Here is a 20277-nt window from a genome sequence, read left to right on the forward strand (position 1 = left end):
TGAATAGTGTTGTCATTTTCCTTTCAATGAAGCCTCTAGCCCCCACTGCCAGATGGTAATACTCGAAAGTCCATCCCTGTTCTCTGCACTCTTCGATTAGTTTCTCGTATCTCTTCTCCTTTCGTTTCTCTGCATTGTCGATGTTCTCTTCCCATGGTACTGTCAGTTCTAGCAAGATTCCTATTCTCCGTTCTGTGTTCCATATGACTAAGTCTGGTCTTTTTGTCGTTTTTATAAGTGGAAAAATTACTAGACTTCCCAAATCCGTGGCCAGCTCCCAGTATCCCTTCCATCTTTCGTCTGTCTCATATATTTTATTTGGAGGCCTGATCTTATGTCCTTTTCCCTCCTTCTGGAAGTATATTTTCCTGCGTCAAACTGTATTGAAACTATTTGTGGGGAAAATTTTTTTATCTCAGTGTCTGGTCGCACCCCACATATGATTGACATATTCGGTGTCTTTTAGAGAAGTTGACAGACACAAAGTCGTCAACTTCGCAGATTTGTAAAGGAAGGATTATCTGTTAATACTGGGAGTCCGTTAAATCGAAGTAGGAACGAATTAGAAACGATAAGGGAGAGGAAACATGCATGTGTTTGTTAACAGAAAGTCCGTTGTGTTGATGGCTCCATCAGTTTATAATGCATATAAGAAAATAAGAAGGTATTTTGTAACCACCAACAGAATGTCAAACTTCTAACCATGCTAGAATGGTAGCCATGATAATGATGGGGTACAATATTCTGCAACAACTTTTTTCAAACATTTGCCAAAGCCATAAACTACAACAATTTCCAAGCAACTAATAGTTAAAAAGTGCAAGACTTAATGTTATAGATTCATACATTCTAAATCATCCTACACCTCCTTGTAACTTCTTTGACATCTTTCACATCCTCTCCCAGAACCATTTTTTTGCAATAGTTCTTTTTATAGAGCTTCTTGCAGACAACTATTCACTGATTAATTGAAACTGTATTAGAAACCAAGGAAACCATTTATTACAACCATCTCTACTAATTATCAAGAAGCAACAATACTTATGAGGGGAAATCCTTGCAACATTTATCTATAACTGCCTTACATCAAGAACAAAGTGGTTGAAGAATCAATCAGAAATTATGTGAAGTAAACAGCACATTCTTTCAGTTGATCTATATTACAGATAATAAACCCATATCTTTAAGGGTGCATAGTTACTTTGGTTTTTCTTCCACCAAGTGACTACTCTGCATATTCTTTCTAACTTCTGTCTCAGTCATTCTTTAACTTATTTGTCAACCTTCTTTTTCTCTTACTTTTCCTCACTCCTATTTAATGCTTTCATTTCTCTTCCTTATGTTGTTCAATGGAATGTCATCTTCTTTCTCTTTGGTTATCTCTTTCTTTCCCCGCACTTAAAAGAATTTCTCTGTTAATACAGAAATGTCTTAATGTGTTGCTAAATGATATTTTAGCTATTTTACTTCCTGCAGATATGAAATATTGTTCATACTGACATCTCTATTTCATCATCATTGTTTAAACATCTGTTTTCCATGCTGGTATGGATTGGATAACTTGACAGAAACTGGCAAGGTCAGGAGCCACACCAGGTTCCATAGTGTTTTGATTTGGTTTCTGCAGCTGGATGCCTTTCCTAGCTACAGCGTGTACTGGATGCTTATAATGTAGCACCATCAGCAGTGCTTATTACAGAGCCCCTTGGTTTTAGGATCTCAATTCTGTTGCGGTGGGTAGGTCTTCTCAAGTACAGCAATGCGCCACATATCTCAGAATTATTAAATCTAACAATCAAACAAACTTCAAAAATATCCTAATAAAGTACAAAGTACTTGATGCAGAATTTATTTTACCCACAAGTTAGTTTATGTTGCTTTCAGTTTAGATTGCTCTGGAAGTTCTCTATTTAGAATTTTCCTTCTTAACTCATATCTTTGCATTGATTTCTTTTTGTCAAAGAAATATTGTCAGTAAATTCTCAAAACAATTTATGAAAAAAATCAATAACATTTAAGTCTTCCTTTTTCTGATTTGCTTATTTTATTTAATTTTAAGTCAGAGAAGAATAATAAACAAAGATATTTAATAATACATAAACATTTATTCAACAAAGAATATAGGAAGTAACCAATAACATTATGACTGATGTTTAAGATTAAATAATTAAGCTATGTGTGTGAGATGTATCAAAACTTATTTTGAAGTAAAAGAATGAGAAACAAGATGGTATATCCATGGCACAAGATGTTGTGAGTAGTACCAAGATCAAAATACTGGTTTCAAATTTTGGCACAAGATTAGTAATTTTAGGGGAGGGGCATAGTTGATACCATTGACTACAACACTCCACTGATACTTATTTCAAATGGAGTTTGAACCCAGAATACAAAGAGCTGCAAGAAATGCTGCCAAGTATTTTGTCTGATGAGCCAATGATTCTGCTATCTCACTACCTGAAAAGACCTTAATATTGAAAAATATTATAACCTAAGTGAAATACCAAAATAATTTATTGGAATTTTTTGGCAGATGCTACTACATTCACAAGTATTTATTAAGATTTAGTAAAATTCTGGCATCTTACAAAATCATCCAAATCAAAAGCTAGATTGAAGATAGATCTTTTCCGATTTAAATTTTTTTTTAAAAATAGAGGCAATAATAACAAACATCAAGAAATGAAGATATTGAATTCTTTAGTGTAATTAAATAATGTATGTGTGATGAAGTTACATTAAAGTTCAGTCTTGGAAATTAGCAAATATGATTATAGTTGCCATTTGTAAGGCCCAAGTAAGTCCTAGTTACTAAGGACACCTATCATGAAAGGCTTTACTATGATGATAATCATATCTTCAGTTTGTGTATTGTGTATGAAGGACAACTATCTAATGCATCTGCCCTTTTTTATAACTTTTCCTTTAATTTCGGGTAGATTTGGTTGCTATTTCTACCATGTAGTGGATGGTCACACATAGACAATTTAGTTATATTCAATATCTTGTAAAAGATGTCAAGGGTATTGTTGTATAAATTTTGAGGGAATGCTTAGGCTTCTCCATGCACTATAGTCCTCTTCAAAAATGTTAATGGTTTTCCATTTAGTTAAGAACTGAATTAGCAACAAGCTCTGAAAGATGCTGCATGTGAGTAAACTGTGGCCTTAAGAATACTATTCAACTACGGTAGTAGTTGAATGATAAAGTGTTTTGCTCAAGAACACCACACACAGGCCAGTCCAGGAATTGAACTCACTACCTATTGATTGTGAGCCTGATGCGCTAACTACTGAACCATGCACCTTCCCTCACCATAGTGATTAGATATGTAACTACAAAGAGAGATTCTTTGACTAGATATCACAGTACCATTACAACAACTTCTCTCTAGTATGGATTTGTGCATGTCTAGACAAATCAGCATTTTGTGAGAATGCATCACCACAGATAACACAGCGATATGGTTTCTCACCTGTGCAAATACATTTGTGGTTTCTCAACCTGCTACTTAAAGTGAATGTTTTACCACAGATATCACAGTGGTATGGTTTCTCACCTGTGTGAATGCGTCTATGGCAAGATAAATGACCAGTTTGAGAGAATGTTTTACCACAGACATCACACTGGTATGGCTTTTCACCTGTGTGAATACGTTTGTGACAAGATAAAGCACTTCTTTGAAAGAATGCTTTACCACAGATATCACAGGAGTACGGTTTCTCACCTGTGTGTATACGTTTATGCTTGTTTAAGAAACTGTTCTGAGAAAAAGTTTTATCACATATATCACAGTGGAATGGCTTCTCTCCTGTATGATTACTTACATGGTACAGTAAAGATGTCCTTTCAGAAAACTGTTTACCACAGATATTACAAGAATGTAGCTTCTCACCTGTATGAATACGTTTGTGGCGAGATAAATTGCCAAGCTGGGAGAACTTTTCACCACAGATATCACAGTGATAGGGTTTCTCACCAGTGTGAATACGCTTGTGGGAAGACAAAGTGCTCATTTTAGAGAATGAATTACCACAGATATCACAATGGTATGGTTTCTCACCTGTATGAGTACTTATATGGTAATGTAAAGAAGTTCTCTGAGAGAAAGCTTTACCACAGCTATTACAGGAGTATGGCTTCTCACCTGTGTGAGTACGAATATGGTAAGATAATCGCTTTCTTTCAAAGAATGTTTTACCACAAATATCACAGTTGAATGGTTTTTCTCCTGTATGAACTCTTATGTGATAACGTAAAGTATTGCTCTGAGAGAATGTTTTGCCACAAATATCGCAGTGGAATGGTTTCTCAATTGCATGAGTATGTTCATGCTGAGCTAAGGCACTGTGTACACGAAACGCTCTGCCACAAATCTTACACTGGAATGGTTTTTCACCTGTGTGAATACGTTTGTGTTTAGATAAGGCACTACTTTCAGGAAATGCTTTATCACAAAACTCACAGTGGAATGGTTTCGCTCCTGTATGAACACTTTTATGGTAAAGTAAAGTATGTCTGAGAGAGAATGTTTTACCACAAATATCACAGCAGTATGGTTTCTCACCTGTGTGAGTACGTTTGTGACATGCTAAATGACCAGTTTGAGAGAATGTCTTACCGCAGATATTGCAGGTGTATGGTTTCTCACCTGTGTGAATACGAATATGATTTGATAAATTACTTCTACAAAAGAATGCTTTGCCACAAATATCACAGTGGTGTTGCTTCTTCTCTGTATGAATTAATTTATGCTGAACTGAATTTTTTTTCACTGTAAATACCCTCCCACATATTTCACAGGGATATGAGTTTTTCCCTGTCTCTCCCAGAGTCTGCTGCAAGACATTGTTATCTCTAGGTTGTGTTTCATCACAAACTTGACTTTCACACAGTTTCTCATCCATAATTTTTTTCCATTAAATACATAACAATACAAACATATGTTCCAGTTTTTCTTTGTAATTTATAAATGAGAAATTGTTCCACAAATATTCTGAATAAACACTGTATTAATTCAAAGAAATATATTCTTAAGGTATATAAACCATAAAGAAACTCTTCTAAGATTCATCACCCAGACTGAATCTTTTCCCAGGAATCAATTTGACAATGACATCAGATAAAAGATCCCTTAATTTGTTCCAGTTCTCAATATCCAGCTATGAAAGACATTTCACTGAAGTCACTTCAGGATTCATGGTAAATTTTCCAACTATATTCAACATGCAAATTCATCCAGTAAATGTTTTCTCAACTTCACAGAAAATATATGAAGTTAATACTGATTCAGAGAAATATTCCACAGTAATTTAATCAACATTGTAGCTATTTTGTGACATGTGTTCCTGACAACATCATTCTTGAATCTTTAAAATAAATCAGACAAATGTCTTGCAGTAACTTGAGAGATTCTCATCTTTATGCCATCAAGCACCCTGAAATATACAAATATAAAATATATAAGACACAATTATACATCAATACAAGGCAAATAACTTGGCCAAAATGTACAGTAAGGTAATGATATATATATACCAATGATATAAAAATATCATGGAAATTAATGATGAGAACTTTCTTAATGTATCTTCAAAAGGATGAATTCATGATGGAAGGCCACTAGATAAGGACTCATAACCTTAGTAAGTCTTCCTGGAGTTTGATGCTGTTCAATTCCAAAAGGCTGCAAATCTTGGAATAAGTTTGTGCTAGTGTTTAGTGTAAGGTTTTACAATAAAGGTATCTGTGGTAAAACATTCACTTTTAGTAGCAGGTTGAGAAATCACAAATGTATTTGCACAGGTGAGAAACCATATCGCTGTGTTATCTGAGGTGAGGCATTCTCACAATTTAGATATAGAAGAGACAAAAACACAGTGTGCTTGAGCTTGTATTTTGCGAAATAAAGGCTTGCCAGTTAGTCAAATGACCACTTTTAGGGGTGAAATTTACAATGTCTAACAGCTTCTCTGACCATGTGTGTGAGAAGTGCTATAATGTGGATTTGATTCCAACCATTGCCATACATTTTCTTCTTGTTTTTGCAGATCATTATTCAAAGTGTGACAGAAGGGAAGTTTAGCTGCACAGAAGCACCCTTTAATGAGTATATGCACTAACCTTCTCAAATAACAATAAACTTAGAGATTTGAGATATCATAGTGAGCTTTTATGTTTTTATAGTTAGTGTCATAAGTTAGTGTCATAAGTTTACTTCCCAACCACATGATTTTGGGTTGTCTCACATTGTGGTACTTTGGGTAACTATCTTCTGTCTATAGCCCAAGCCAACTAAAGGCCTATTAAGTAGATTTAGAAGATGAAAACTGAAAGAAGCTTGTCGTATATTTATGCTTTATACACACACACACATTATATATATATATATATCTTCTCCCGAGACAGAAGTCATATGAAGGGGTGCTGAAAAGTTTTGGGCTTTTGGTAAAAGAAAATACAGGAGAATCAGTTATAATTTTATTTAACATATTCCCATCTCAGATTCACACACTCATTGCAGTGGTACTTCAGTTTTTCTAAGCCCGGCAAAAGAACTTGGAAGGTTAGGCCTCCAACCAAGGCCTTTCACAACACCCTTAAAGCCAGGAACTTTTCAGTACTCCCTTGTGTGCGTGCATACACACACACACATAAATACATACAACACGAGGCACTCGACATGTTGCCTGTATGGCATTCACTTTACAAATGGTGTCAGTCTTCTTTACTGTAAGAGCATAGACAAACTTTGATAAATACTGTATTTGGAGTTCAGAAAGAAACCAACAGTGTTTGTGTAATCCGTGTAGATGATAACTGCAGACAGTTCAGAATTGCGAAAGATTCAGCTTCTGAGTCAACTGTATGGATATGGGAGGAGGGCGAGAGCCAAGAGGAGTTGTGCAAATTGATGTCATAAAGGGTGGAGGAACGATTCATTGTGAATTGGCAAGTTTGGAGAACAAAAGATTTATTTAAAGTTGTGAAGAAAGAAGACTTTAAGCCAGACAAACTAAGTCTTCGTAACTGATAAGTTTACTGAACATACTATATTCTCGTCTACGTACTCATTTTTTTAATCGCATCAATATTGTTTATGGCCATCAATATTGTTATTTCTTGATTATTTTATGTGTTATTTTGGGGTGTCTCCATCTTCCACACTCTGGCAGATCGTCAGTTCTTAGTTTATAGACGAACCTCTATAACCCCCTTCATTTCGTTCCCAAAACAATATAATGCAATCAAATACTGCTTCGCTCAACCTCCCTCAAATTACACCCTATTATCATAAGAAACAGAAGATACACTAGATAATGAAGACAACTACTCGAAAAGATAAAAATTTAAAAATCGGATGGTCACGGTTGACAAAAGGTCTGCTCCAACAAGAACACCAGCTAGAACCACCAAAACACACACGAACATGCGTTTGCTTGTTATTTACAACAAGAGTTATACAGAGTTAATAAACCAAAGAAATATGTATCTACTTAAAACTAACCTTAGAATATTCATTTCCATAAAAACTCACAGTAATTCTTATCACCAGTAACACAGAATTTTCCATAAATATAGAGAAATTTTGTAACTTAGCTTCTAGCCACGTTCCATAACAATAACAGTACGGCAATAATTTTTGTAGCCGTACTTACGTATTGAATGAATGTGAGATAGAGCGAGACAACTCTCAATACAATAAACTTTCGAGTTAATGGATTAACAGACGAAAATGTCTGGCAACAATGCAGAAAGTTTGTTAAATCGAAGGTAAAAGGATTAATAGAGGTGGAAGACATGCATCTCTTAACACCGTTAAGTTCGTTACTGGGAAGTTAACAGGAGGATCATTTTGTAGCTTAATGCAAAGCTTTAATATAATACTAGACTACCCGTGACCCGTTGAGTCACCTGGAAAGTCTGAGTTTCCCAGCAGCAGAGTTTTTGGCACTGTCATGGTATTAGCTGTCAGAAGTGAAAGTAGAACTGACAAGGAACGTTACTGCTGGTTTGAGTTGATTCTTTGGCTACTGACTAGCCGGAGCTATCTATCTCTCTATATATATCTATCTATCTATCTATCTATCTATCACTCGTTCACCTCTGTGTCCGTAGAATTTATCAAATTAGAACACGCAAATTTAATATAAAAATATATTTTCTGAAATTGCAAATTATTTAAAATATAAAAATATAATTTTCAACAGAGAAAATTTATCAAAATAGAAAACAAATGAAGTTTGAAGTTTTAAAATAATAGGATCGACCACTCACGACTAGCTAGCGCGGACGCGCGACTGCGCGTTTTCAAACGCATGGATATAGGTGTCGAATTTGTTCCAATAACTTTCGAGTGATAGATAGAGAGAGAGAGAGACAGACAGACAGATAGCTCGCTCCGGCCAGTCATGGTATTAGCTGTCAGTAGCCAAAGAATCAACTCAAACCAGCAGTAACGTTCCTTGTCAGATTTTTCTACTTTCACTTCTGACAGCTAATACCATGACAGTGCCCAATGGGCATGACAGTGCCGAGTTTTTTCTTTTCCAGGTTATTTCGCATGCTTTCAACGAATGTGACATCGAAATCACGCGTAAACGGCTCTTTCCCCGAAAAAGCAAAGATTTGGCTGCTATTTGTTGCACGCCCTGTTACCACGTAACAGGTATTTTGGGTCCTTTACTGCAAATAGCTGTTACGTGGTAGCAGGGTGTGCTAGAAATAGTAGCCAAACCTTTGGAGCTAAGGTAGTTTGAATGCACTCGAAAACGTTTTTGTAATGGTATTCCCTTGGGACGATCTTTCGCTTTGACTCTCAGAACTGTCATCCAGATCAGCTTATTCAACATGTCTCATACTATTGAGTCCCCACTTCCAATCAGGAAGGTAGGGAGAGAGAAGTGGAACAATATAATGGAAACGTGCTGGCAGGCATGGAAAAATGGTGCCATTTTCCCAAACCTGCCACCTCTGATAATCTTATAAGGTAAGTACACCACAGAAATATTTATATACTCAGGACTAATCTGATAATATTGAATTTCACATAGCATCGTCTTTAACAAAATATTTTCATAAGTATATAAAAATTTTGGAAATTTGCTTTTTGTTATTTTTCATTACAATAACAGTAACATTAACCATAACAATAGTTGTGGTGTTATGGGCTGTGAAGCCGGACCGGAAGGGCCAGACGGGAAGTCGGACACACCCGGTCGAAGGCCAGCAAGTGGGGGCAGTCAGAAGACAGACAGCTTACGAGAAAGACGTATTTTGATCTGGAGCGATCGTTTACTCCGCCGCGGTCCAACGTTTCATTCTGTCCTTTTGCTTCTTGTCTTTTTACTCCATCACACCACAATAGTTTTTGGTGCTTTACTATCGTAATAAAAATTAGCCTGAAAGAAACATTGGCTTCAAATTTTCGCACAAGGCCAGTAATTTCAAGGAATGGTTAAGTCGATTATATCGACGTCAATGCTCAGTTGGTACTTATTTTATCGACTCGTAAAAGATGAAAGACAAAGTCGACCTCGGCGGAATTTGAATTCAGAAAGAAAAGCAGACGAAATGCCGCTAAGCATTTTACTTGACGTGCTACTAGTAGGGGACAGAAAAAATAATCTCATCTTATCTAACATCAGTTCGTATTTCTTAAATACGAAACTAAGAATCCCAAAACTAGTTATTAATATTGCTGTTAGATTAATGGAAGATGGTAAGAGGGAAATTTCCGAAATTGCTTATATTTTTGATAAACATTTTGTTATAGGCGGAAAAAAATTACTGGAATTGAATAGTATCTGGTTAGATTCAAATAGATGAATATTTATGTTATTAAATGGTGAATTTACTTTACATACCCCCAGTTGTAATTAATAAGAAAAGCATGTTTATCAAACGCTTTACTTTAACCGTTTATCTTTCTGGTATTATAACGTATCATATATGTGTTTAGTAGAAAGTGGGTTATACATCTTTAGATTGTATACCTGACTTTCTACTAAAAAATTAAAGAAATTGACGGAACGCTGAACTCCAGACTAAACAACTTAAACAACATTTATTTACTTGGTAAAACATACATATCTTTAGTTATACATCTTTAGAGGTGAGAATAACGAGCTGTCGAGTATAAGACCGAAAGATGTAGGGACAGCTTTTAAACACACGTCCATGCTCAATCGCTGGCCAGCGAGAAAAAGAATGAATTGAGCGGGAAACGCTTGCTTTGTTAATTCTACGCATGCGCAGGCGTTACTACATGTGTTTGTGCAAAATATCAGTGATTCGCAAACAGACGTTTCGCTCCTAGACAACTCTGATAGTGCAGACATATTATTAACAGTATTACCTCCTTACTGTTACACTTTTTATTTATACATATTGTATCTAAGACTACATTATCCACATAGTATTATCGGTGGCGGTAGTTGTTTTTTTTTATAGCTCCATGTCAGCAATGGTAGAGCATACCTATGATCTTAGCTGTTTGGGACCATCCAATTTATTTATTTTTCAGGCATTTGACTATATAATTCATTTTTTTCAAAAGATTATTGAATTTCACAACAGGTCTCAGCAAAAACTTAGTGTGCACATCTCTGTGGTTATCGACCTGCTAGATATAGGCAAATCTTCAAATAACATTCTATCATTTCAAATCGATTAAATAAAAAAAAAATCGTTAAAATATATATAGGATGGTTGTAACTGGAACGCCTATGATCGTACGTGCGGTCAATCAGGGCTGAACTACCGCATAGAAGATATGCGCTATGAGAAATACTCTTAAAGCTGTAGAAAACGCTATGCAATGTGGCTGTGATCACTGTGTGTCTTTTTTAATAATATCAAAACTTTGTCACTTGATAGATAGATAGGCAGGCAGGCAACACGTTCAAAAATATACCTTTCTCGTGAATAACTTACATTTAAAAAAAACATCACAAACTTTAAGAATGCTGGTCCTATTAAAGTATCGTCTCTTACGGTGACCACATTATAGTTAACATGGCTAAAACTATATCCTATAGGCTCAGTCATATGTTTAGGATAAGAAGCCATATTAATTCTGAAAAGTTACTGACTCTCAACAAAGTACATATGTGTGCTACATTTCTGTTATATACTCTAGTCTAAACTACGTCTTCGTCGACGTTTTATCGTGTGTCCGATAATTTATTTGGGTTTTTCTTGACCACTTCTTCCCCTCTATCCGTGTTTAAGCCTCTGATGACTAATGAGGCCGATTCTTGCATGGAAGTGTCTGTTGCAAAGTTCACAAGGGATCCGTGGTGGACACTTTGGTTGTTGCATCCTCCATTTTTTTGTCGTTTCCCATCTGGTTGAGTGGCAAGACTTCACTACTTATGGAAAACACTACAACCACAATCACACTGCATCTCTCCTCTGTTTCTTTTACATCTGAACTAACCAGTTATGTTTGCCTTCCGCTCACCTTATTTGTCTCACCTTTGTTACCTGTAATCTTTCATAACCTCCGAACTCTGCTCATATTACTTTACTCCAAACATTTCCAGACTTGCGGCCTTCTGGCACTCACTCATTCCTTGTCCATGTTTTCCTGAAAGATATTGAACTCTAAAAATTCAAACTAGGTATCAACCACATCGACCTCTACTAGCTACGAGTCCTACCTACTATTATCTCCTTACCAAATCTTCCTTCTCAAGACACCTGCAGAAAGTACTCATCATTCATTTACACCAGTGGTTCTCAACCGAGATCCATAGGACCCATGGAGTCTACGCAAGCAAAATAGTAAATTCTGGATCCTCTGTAATATATTAAGGATTCATGAAAAAAGGTTGCTTTAGATATATTTATTGCAAGAAACAGCTAAATTTCTTTTTCAAACGTTTTATGTAGTTCAACCTACACAAGTTAATGTGTGAAAACAAAATAGGAATTTTGAAATATTTCTAAAACTAGTTTTAAAACATCTAACGGCTATGGGGGTTCACCAGAACAGCAATCAAAGGGGTCCATAGACTAAAAATTGTTGAGAGCCACTGATACACACATTAACATTAGGTTTTCTTTTTTATATTTTATCTTAAAACGTGTCTGCGCAAGTTATTTCTCTTTAATATTTTTTAATGTTTACATTATATATTTTATATTATCTGTTTCAGGGTGTCTGGTGACATAAGGATGAGAATTTCTTTATCGAAATACAGCAAGAAATTTGTTTGATTTTAAAGACATTATCAGAAGCACATGTCACCATATAACTACAATGTTGATTGAATTACTCCGAAATATTTCTCTGGATTAATATTAGCTTCAACTAATTTCTGTGAAGTTGAGAAAATGTTTACTGGATGAATTTGTGTTAAATGTAGTTGGAAAATTTACTATGACTCTTGAAGTGACTTCTGTGAAACATCTTTCATAGCTGGATATTGAAAACTGGAACAAATTAAGGGATCTTTTACCTGATGTCATTGTCAAATTGATTCCTGGGAAAAGATTCAATCTGGGTGAAGTGTCTTATCAGAGTTTTTTATGGTTTATATACCTTAAGAATATATTTCTTTTGAATTAATACAGTGTTTATTCAGAATATTTGTGGAACAATTTCTCATTTATAAATTACAAAGAAAAACTGGAACATATGTTTGTATTGTTATGTATTTAATGGAAAAAAATTATGGATGAGAAACTGTGTGAAAGTCAAGTTTGTGATGAAACACAACCTAGAGATAACTATGTCTTGCAGCAGACTCAGGAAGATACAGAGGGACAATCATATCCCTGTAATATATGTGGGAAGGTATTTTCAAGGAAAAGATATTCAATTCGACATAAATTAATTCATACAGGGAAGAGGCCACATCGTTGTGATATCTGTGGTAAAGCATTCTTAGAAAGAGGACAATTGTCTACCCATATTCGTACTCACACAGGTGAGAAACCATATTCCTGTGATATCTGTGGTAAGACATTCTCTCAGAGACACACCTTACTTTGCCATATAAGTATTCATACAGGAGAGAAACCATTCCACTGTGAGTTTTGTGATAAAGCGTTTCCTGAAAGTAGTGCCTTATCTAAACACATACGTATTCACTCAGGTGAGAAACCATACCTCTGCAAGACATGTGGTAAAGCATTTCCTGTAAGCAGTGCTTTATCTCAACATGAACATATTCATGCAGTTGTGAAACCATACCACTGCGATATTTGTGGTAAAACATTCTCTCAGAGTAATTCTTTACGTTATCATATAAGTACTCATACAGGAGAGAAACCATTCAACTGTGAGATTTGTGGCAAAACATTCTCTCGAAGTCATTCTCTACTGTACCATATAAATATTCATACAGGTGAAAAACAATTCCATTGTGAGATATGTGGTAAAACATTCTTTGTCAGTGGTAATTTATCTCGTCATAAACGTATTCACACAGGTGAGAAGCTATACTCCTGTGATATTTGTGGTAAAACATTCTCTCAAAGTCATTCTTTGCCTTACCATTTAAGTACTCATACAGGTGAGAAACCATTCCATTGTGAGATTTGTGGTAAAACTTTCTGTCAGAATGGTCTCTTAAACAAGCATAAACGTATTCATACAGGTGAGAAATCATATCACTGTGATATCTGTGGTAAGACATTCTTTCAAAAGAGTGATTTATCTCGTCACAAACGTATTCACACAGGTGAGAAACCCTACCACTGTGATAGCTGTAGTAAAGAATTTTCTCAACGTGCTTCTTTATTGCGTCACAAATGTATTCACACAGGTGACAAACTATAGAACTGTGATGAAAGGAGTCTTCCTTTGTAATCATGCATCTGACTACTAATTTACTAGTATTCTTGTACACATTTATGTTAAAATATTCTGAAAGGAAATACTAGTGCTTTGGCTTATTGATCATGAAGACTATCATCATTTAGCATCCATTTTCCATGCTGGCATGGGTTAGACCAGGGGTTTTCAAACTTTTTGACTTGCGGACCCCTTTATATTTCAGGCTTTACCTTAGGGACCCCCTTATAAACGCTTATGAAATTTATACATAAATATTTGCTTAAAATAACATATATTTTTACATTTATTTATTTAACAGTATTTGACAAATAGGTTTATTGTCAAAAGATTTCGATTAAAAAGCATATATAAAATCAAATTGCCCATAAAAAGTATTTGCTGTCCACGGACCACAGTTTGAAAACCCCTGGGTTAGACACTGGTAAGCTGGAGAGTTGCACTAGACTCCAGTCTGTTTTGACATGGTTTTCTACCATGCTAATTACTCAACAGTGTGTACAGGGTGCCTTCAACATATCATCAGCACAGGTTTATTTAACCTTTTTGTTTCCCACTATTCCTCAACCACATAAGTGGATCGAGTAGTGCTGCTATAAGGGAATACTTCTTGATTCAGTTCTATATTTGAGAGATGAGGAATAATGTACATTATTTACATTTGACGGATATTTGTCCTCATCTTGTTTGTTGTTAACACCTTCATCAGGTGTTTTGGGGAAATTTCGAACCTGGGTTCTTATTCCTAAGGTATTTTTTCGATGTTGTTGTTGTTGTTATTATTTAGGTCACTGCCTGGAATCAAACTCGGAATCTTGGGGTTAGTAGCCCATGCTCTTAACCACTACACCATATGCCTGTGGGCAATTATGGAGTGAATTTTAGGGCTTATAAATCTAATGTTTTCCTATCCTTCCTAAATACCAGTTCCCAATACTTCTTGATTGTTAGGGGCTAGCTGTTGTAGTAATTGTTGTGGATGACGCTCCTGGATTTCATTGGCCATGGCTGAAAGAAAGATTTTTGTGTCTCATGGTTAATTCCTGAAAATGATAAGGGTTGCCATAGGATTAACAGCTTTCATGAATTGAGGCTGTTGCTTTTGTTGTAGATTTTTTGCAGAAAGCTTGTAGGTGGGTTTTGCTGGTCATCTGAATTTAATACTGAGCTTTAAGAACTTTTTCTTGGTACTTCTCCATGGGACTCAGTTCTGGTAATGTTTTGTGGTCTTGCAGAGTCATGAGGAATTTCATGTCCATAATGTTCTAGTAAAGCTTTGGGTCAACCAAAGTCTTGTGAGTGGATTTGTTTGACAGAAACTGAAATGAAGCCTATCGTGTGTGTGTATGTACATACGTGCCGGTGGCACGTGGAAGCACCCACTACACTCTTGGAGTGGTTGGCATTGGGAAGGGCATCCAGCTGTAGAAACTCTGCCAGATCAGATTGAAGCCTGGTGCAGCCATCTGGTTCGCCAGTCCTCAGTCAAATCGTCTAACCCATGCTAGCATGGAAAGTGGACGTTAAATGATGATGATGATGATATATATATATATATATATCACCAATGATCAGTCCTCAGTCCCTTCTTATTATCATAGTTCTCCAGGCAATAACAGAGGAATTCAAGACTGGCTACTCATGCGAGCTCCTCTATGGTGATGACCTTCCTCTAATAGCTGAGTCACTCCAGAATTAGAGAAGTTTCAGATGTAGAAGCAAGGTCTAGAATCGAAGGGCCTTAGAGTCAATCTAGCGAAAGCCAAAGTCTTAGTAAGTAGGAAGGCAGACAAATCACAAATTGCTTCAGGTGGATGGCCCTGCTCAATCTGTAGAAAAGGCATAGGTAGAAACTCCATAAGATGTACCCAGTATAAGCTATGGACACATAAGAGGTGCAGCATTATCAAAGGAAGGTTAACTGGGAAGATAGTTTTTGTGTGTGGCAGATGCATAGGGGCAATATTTATGTTCAATGCTGGCATGCATTGCACGGTGCGACAAGGATCCAAAGAGTCAAGCACTGCATCATACTCCAGTTTCTGCGGCTGGATGCCCTTCTTAATGCCAGTCACTTTACAGTGTGTATATGATGACCTCAGTAGTGCAACTGGCACTATTGAGGTCACCATGTAGCTTGCAAGTCAACAAAACCAAAGAGGGAGGATTTTGCTTCTGTATGCTAGATGGTGGTTAAGATATGAGGGAAGAGGTTGGAGTAGAGGAGCTACATGGCTATTCACACTTAGGAGGGAGAGTGAGCATTAGAGGTATCTTTAAGGAGACAGACGGTGGTGATCAGGTGTCCAGGCAGCAGGAGCAGTAGTAGGAGAGGGAGTATGCAACATCTCTAAGGATTGGGGAAGGGCACACAAATTGTGGGGGCTACAGGGATATATATTTATATATAAATCATATATTGTTTGTTTTTATGTTACAATAAAAACAATTTTATTTTAAACTGAAGGATTATTCAATACTTTTTTCTCAAGTATATATTTAATAATTTTTCATAAGAATATTATTGACAGTGACTTCAAAGTTTTGGCCTGTTAAGCTATCACCAGACGGTGCAATGATGAGTTAGCAAGCCAAGACTTTGAAGTCACTGTCAGTATTATTCTTGTTAAAGAATAATATATATGATAATGATGATGTGTATATGATTGTTGTACTTGTCTTTATGTCAAGAGATGGTTGTAAATGATTCTGACCATATGACATCAAGTGATGTTCATTTCCAGTCTGGGTATGGGGGAATTTTTACTTTACCCAGAAACAGACGAGGTTTGGCAACAGAAAGGGCATCCAGCCACAGAAAATTTGCCTCAACAAAGATTACATCTGATTCATGCACATATTGAAAAGTGGACATTAAATGATAAACGAATGATTACTAGCCAGACATCGTCACTGATGTTTCTAACAGTGGCCTTTGTGTTCTCTGTTTCCCAAATACTGCAGAACCAGCTTATAGTTTTGCATACTATTTGTACTTACATTTTTGCCCCGTGCTTACTTTTATAAAGAATACATTTGATACCATATGCCCTTCCTGTCCCAATAAAACATATTTCACTCAAAATATCTTCCAGATTTGTCTTGAACTTGTATTTGAATGGGAACAGAAAATCTGTTGCATCTTTCACAAAATGTAGGTACATTAGTTTTCTTCTCTCACAAGTCTTTGTAATCAATTGTTTGGCTCTGGTTCAGTGCACAAAATGTTCCCAAGCTTTTGATCTCTCAGAAAAATGTTTTATATCAAGTTCCTTTGTTGGACAAAACACTAGCAAAAGTCAGCTTATTGTTGTTACTGTTTACACCTGAAACAATACATCTATACATACTGTTGTTGTTGCTGCTACTACTACTGTTATTTTAGTTGTTATTGTTGATCACAAAATTTCTACTGAGCTGAATTAAAATGACTGTGTTTTCTCTCTGTTGGTGCACGTTATCAACACATTGTTTTGTACATTTTTCAGTTTTTCTCTTCAGTGAGGAGACAGGCATGAAATGTTCATAGCTTTTTTTGGGGGGTTTGTGACATAAGAGGAAAACAATAAATTTAGTCTAAAAATAAACACAAACCTTATCTTTTCCTTTGCCCCCCCCCCCCTTTATAAGGGGAGACTTCAAACAATATGAAATCATTTGCATGTGAATATTTTTGGTAAAAATTCTACATCCTTTATTAAAATTTAGTTTCGAAAAAAGACTTGTAAAACATGTCTACAAGTACATGATAAAAAATAATGATTCCAGATTTTGACATATGGCCAGCAATTTTAGGGGGTTAGGTAAATGGACCCCGGTGCTCAACTGGTACTTTATTTTATTGACCTCAAAAGGATGAAAGGCAAGACTGACTTTGACAAGACTTGCATAGTAATAATAATAATGGTGTTACAACTAAGGCTAACATTGCTATTCATCATTTTTGGGTTGTTAAAATAAAGTACCAGTCAAGTACCTGGGTGAACATGTTGGTGTTGTGCCCAAAATTTGAAACCATTATTGTTATTATTATTAGGCTGGCAGAACTTTTAGCACACTGGGTAAAATGCTTAGAGGTATTTCATCTGTCCTTACATTGGGTTCAAATTCTATTGAGGTCAACTTTGCATTTCATCGTTTCGGGGTCGATAAAATAAGTACCAATTGAACACTGGGGTTGATGTAATCAACTAATCCCCTCCCACAAAATTTCAGGTTTTATGCCTATAGTAGAAAGGATTATGATTACTAGGGCAGCAAGCTGGGAGAATTGTTAGCACATTAAGTGAAAGGCTTAGCAGTATTTCATCCATCTTTATGTTCTGAGTCCAAATTCCACCGATGTCAACTTTGCCTTTCATCATTTACACCTTATCGATACTTTCTGATCCCGTCTACACAAACACACATACATATGTATATGGGTTACCTTAACATTTCATGAAAAAATACTGACCAAGTAAATTCCCTAGAGAAAATAAACTGGATGTTATTTAACTGTTCCATAAACTAAAACATTCTGCACACAAACATACATATATGTAAACTTACACACACATATGTATATGTACACATAGAAACACATGCATACATATATAAAGAGAGAAATAAAAATTGTTTACTTTCACTATGAAACTCATTTCATTAGCAGTGAAAATTTGACATCCTTTCTTTGATTGGCAACAAAAAAAGATAAGAAGTTCTTCAGATTTTCCATAATTGTATTTTAACTTCACAACTTGAATTATAACCTATTTTCCGCATTCTGGGATGTACAAAAATGATGGCAACAATAGCAGAACTGAATATTTTTAAAGAACCAAGAATAGATAAAGGAGAATTTCAAAGCATCTTCTCTCAGGCTAAGAAATTTAATTTCGAAGACAGTTGTTTTATTCCTCAACGCATGCATAGAGTTCCAGAATATATTACACAATCATCAGTAATAATGTCAACACTGGGTCATGAAGATTCTGATAATGAATATGTACTTTTAATTGTATTTAAAACTGTTTTTGATAACTGCATTGAAGAACTTAAAAGTTGCTTCAATGAATGCAACATGAAAATATTTTCAACCAGAGAAGCTTTGTCTCCTGAATCAGAAGCATTCTTAGAAGTTTCAAGATTACTTCCTATTTGTGAACTCATTAGCATAAACTATTTGGACAGCTCATTTTAGAAAATATTACTTCTAAAAAGCTGTCAGATACCTGCTTTTCACCATATTCATTTAAAGCTAGTTTTCCAGATCTCTATAAGCTGTATGCTGCAAGCAATGCTTCTTGCAATCATCTTTCTCTACATTGACATACCCTATCTCCATTCTATGACACATCAACAAAAAAGCAACCTTGTTATACTTACGTTCATGGATAGCTACACAAAAAAACAGAGCATTGCTAGGTTCAAAGTCATGAAGATTTGTTTTAATGAATTTTTGATAAATTACGGGCCACTAGCACAGAAGCCAGACAGCTGCTCTGGCAATGAACACACTCGGACAGTGCTGTTAGTGCTCCATTAGCGCAGGTGCCAGTCATTGAGTATGGTTCAATTATGATTTCAATTTCACTTGCCCCAACAGGTCTTCACAAGTAGAGTTTAGTGTCCAATGAAGGAGAGGTTGGCATGGGTGCCAGTCGTCGGATTCGGTTCAATTTTGATTTCAGATTTCAAATTGCAAATTCACTTGCCTCAACAGGTCTTCGCAAGCAGAGTTTTTAGTGTCCAATGAAATAAAGATACAAATAAGTGAGCTGGGTACACTTCTGGCAGAGGCCACAGATTATGCTCTCACTTGCCTTGCCAGGTCTTCTCACATACTGCATATTTCCAAAGGTCCCGCTCATTGCCTCGGTGGGGCCTAAAGTTCGAAGGTCGTGCTTCACCACCTCATCCCAGGTCTTCCTGGGTCTACCTCTTCCACAGGTTCCCTCAACTGCTAGTGTGTGGCACTTTTTCACACAGCTATCCTCATCCATTCTTGCCACATGTCCATACCAGCACAATCGTCTCTCCTGCACGCCACAACTGATGCTTCTTAGGTCTAACTTTTGTCTCAAGGTACTTACACTCTGTCGAGTATGCATCGGAGCATACTGGCTTCGTTTCTTGCAAGCTTACGCATGTCCTCAGCAGTCATGGCCCATGTTTCACTGCCATGTAGCATGGCTGTTCGTACACATGCGTCATACAGTCTGCCTTTTACTCTGAGTGAGAGGCTCTTTGTCACCAGCAGAAGTAAGGGCTCTCTAAACTTTGCCCAGGATATTATTCTAGCAGCTACACTTTCAGTGCACCTTTCCCCGCTACTGACTTGGTCACCTAGGTAGCAGAAGCTATCAACTACTTCTAGTTTTTCTCCCTGGAGTGTGGCAAAGGTTGTTCTCTGCACATTTTCAGTGTTTATTGCTCCTGAGCATCTGCCACATACAAAACCTATCTTGCTAGTTAGCCTTCCTTTGATATTG

The 20277-nt window shown here is 36.3% G+C and overlaps 2 protein-coding genes across 2 annotated transcripts; one reads left to right on the forward strand and one right to left on the reverse strand.

The window, feature by feature from the left end:
• Nucleotides 1-2085: 2085 nt before the first annotated feature.
• LOC106878867 (zinc finger protein 665) lies at nucleotides 2086-7642 on the reverse strand. Its single transcript, XM_014928209.2, has 2 exons — nucleotides 7508-7642; nucleotides 2086-5438 (listed from the first exon to the last, which is right to left on the reverse strand). Exon 2 carries the CDS (start codon nucleotides 4905-4907, stop codon nucleotides 3375-3377), a length of 1533 nt encoding a protein of 510 aa, XP_014783695.2. The 5' UTR covers nucleotides 4908-5438; nucleotides 7508-7642; the 3' UTR covers nucleotides 2086-3374.
• A 672-nt stretch (nucleotides 7643-8314) lies between these two features.
• LOC106878870 (zinc finger protein 239) lies at nucleotides 8315-16893 on the forward strand. The gene is made up of 2 exons (XM_014928211.2): nucleotides 8315-8989; nucleotides 12162-16893. Exon 2 carries the CDS (start codon nucleotides 12680-12682, stop codon nucleotides 13787-13789), a length of 1110 nt encoding a protein of 369 aa, XP_014783697.1. The 5' UTR covers nucleotides 8315-8989; nucleotides 12162-12679; the 3' UTR covers nucleotides 13790-16893.
• Nucleotides 16894-20277: the final 3384 nt, after the last annotated feature.

Source organism: Octopus bimaculoides, chromosome 7 (assembly GCF_001194135.2).
Source record: "Octopus bimaculoides isolate UCB-OBI-ISO-001 chromosome 7, ASM119413v2, whole genome shotgun sequence".
Taxonomy (NCBI): domain Eukaryota; kingdom Metazoa; phylum Mollusca; class Cephalopoda; order Octopoda; family Octopodidae; genus Octopus; species Octopus bimaculoides.

What these genes read in the sequence shown, in the direction of transcription:
- LOC106878867 (XM_014928209.2), bottom strand. Translation starts at nt 4,907, where the DNA reads ATGGATGAGAAACTGTGTGAAAGTCAAGTTTGTGATGAAACACAACCT.
- LOC106878870 (XM_014928211.2), top strand. Translation starts at nt 12,680, where the DNA reads ATGGATGAGAAACTGTGTGAAAGTCAAGTTTGTGATGAAACACAACCT.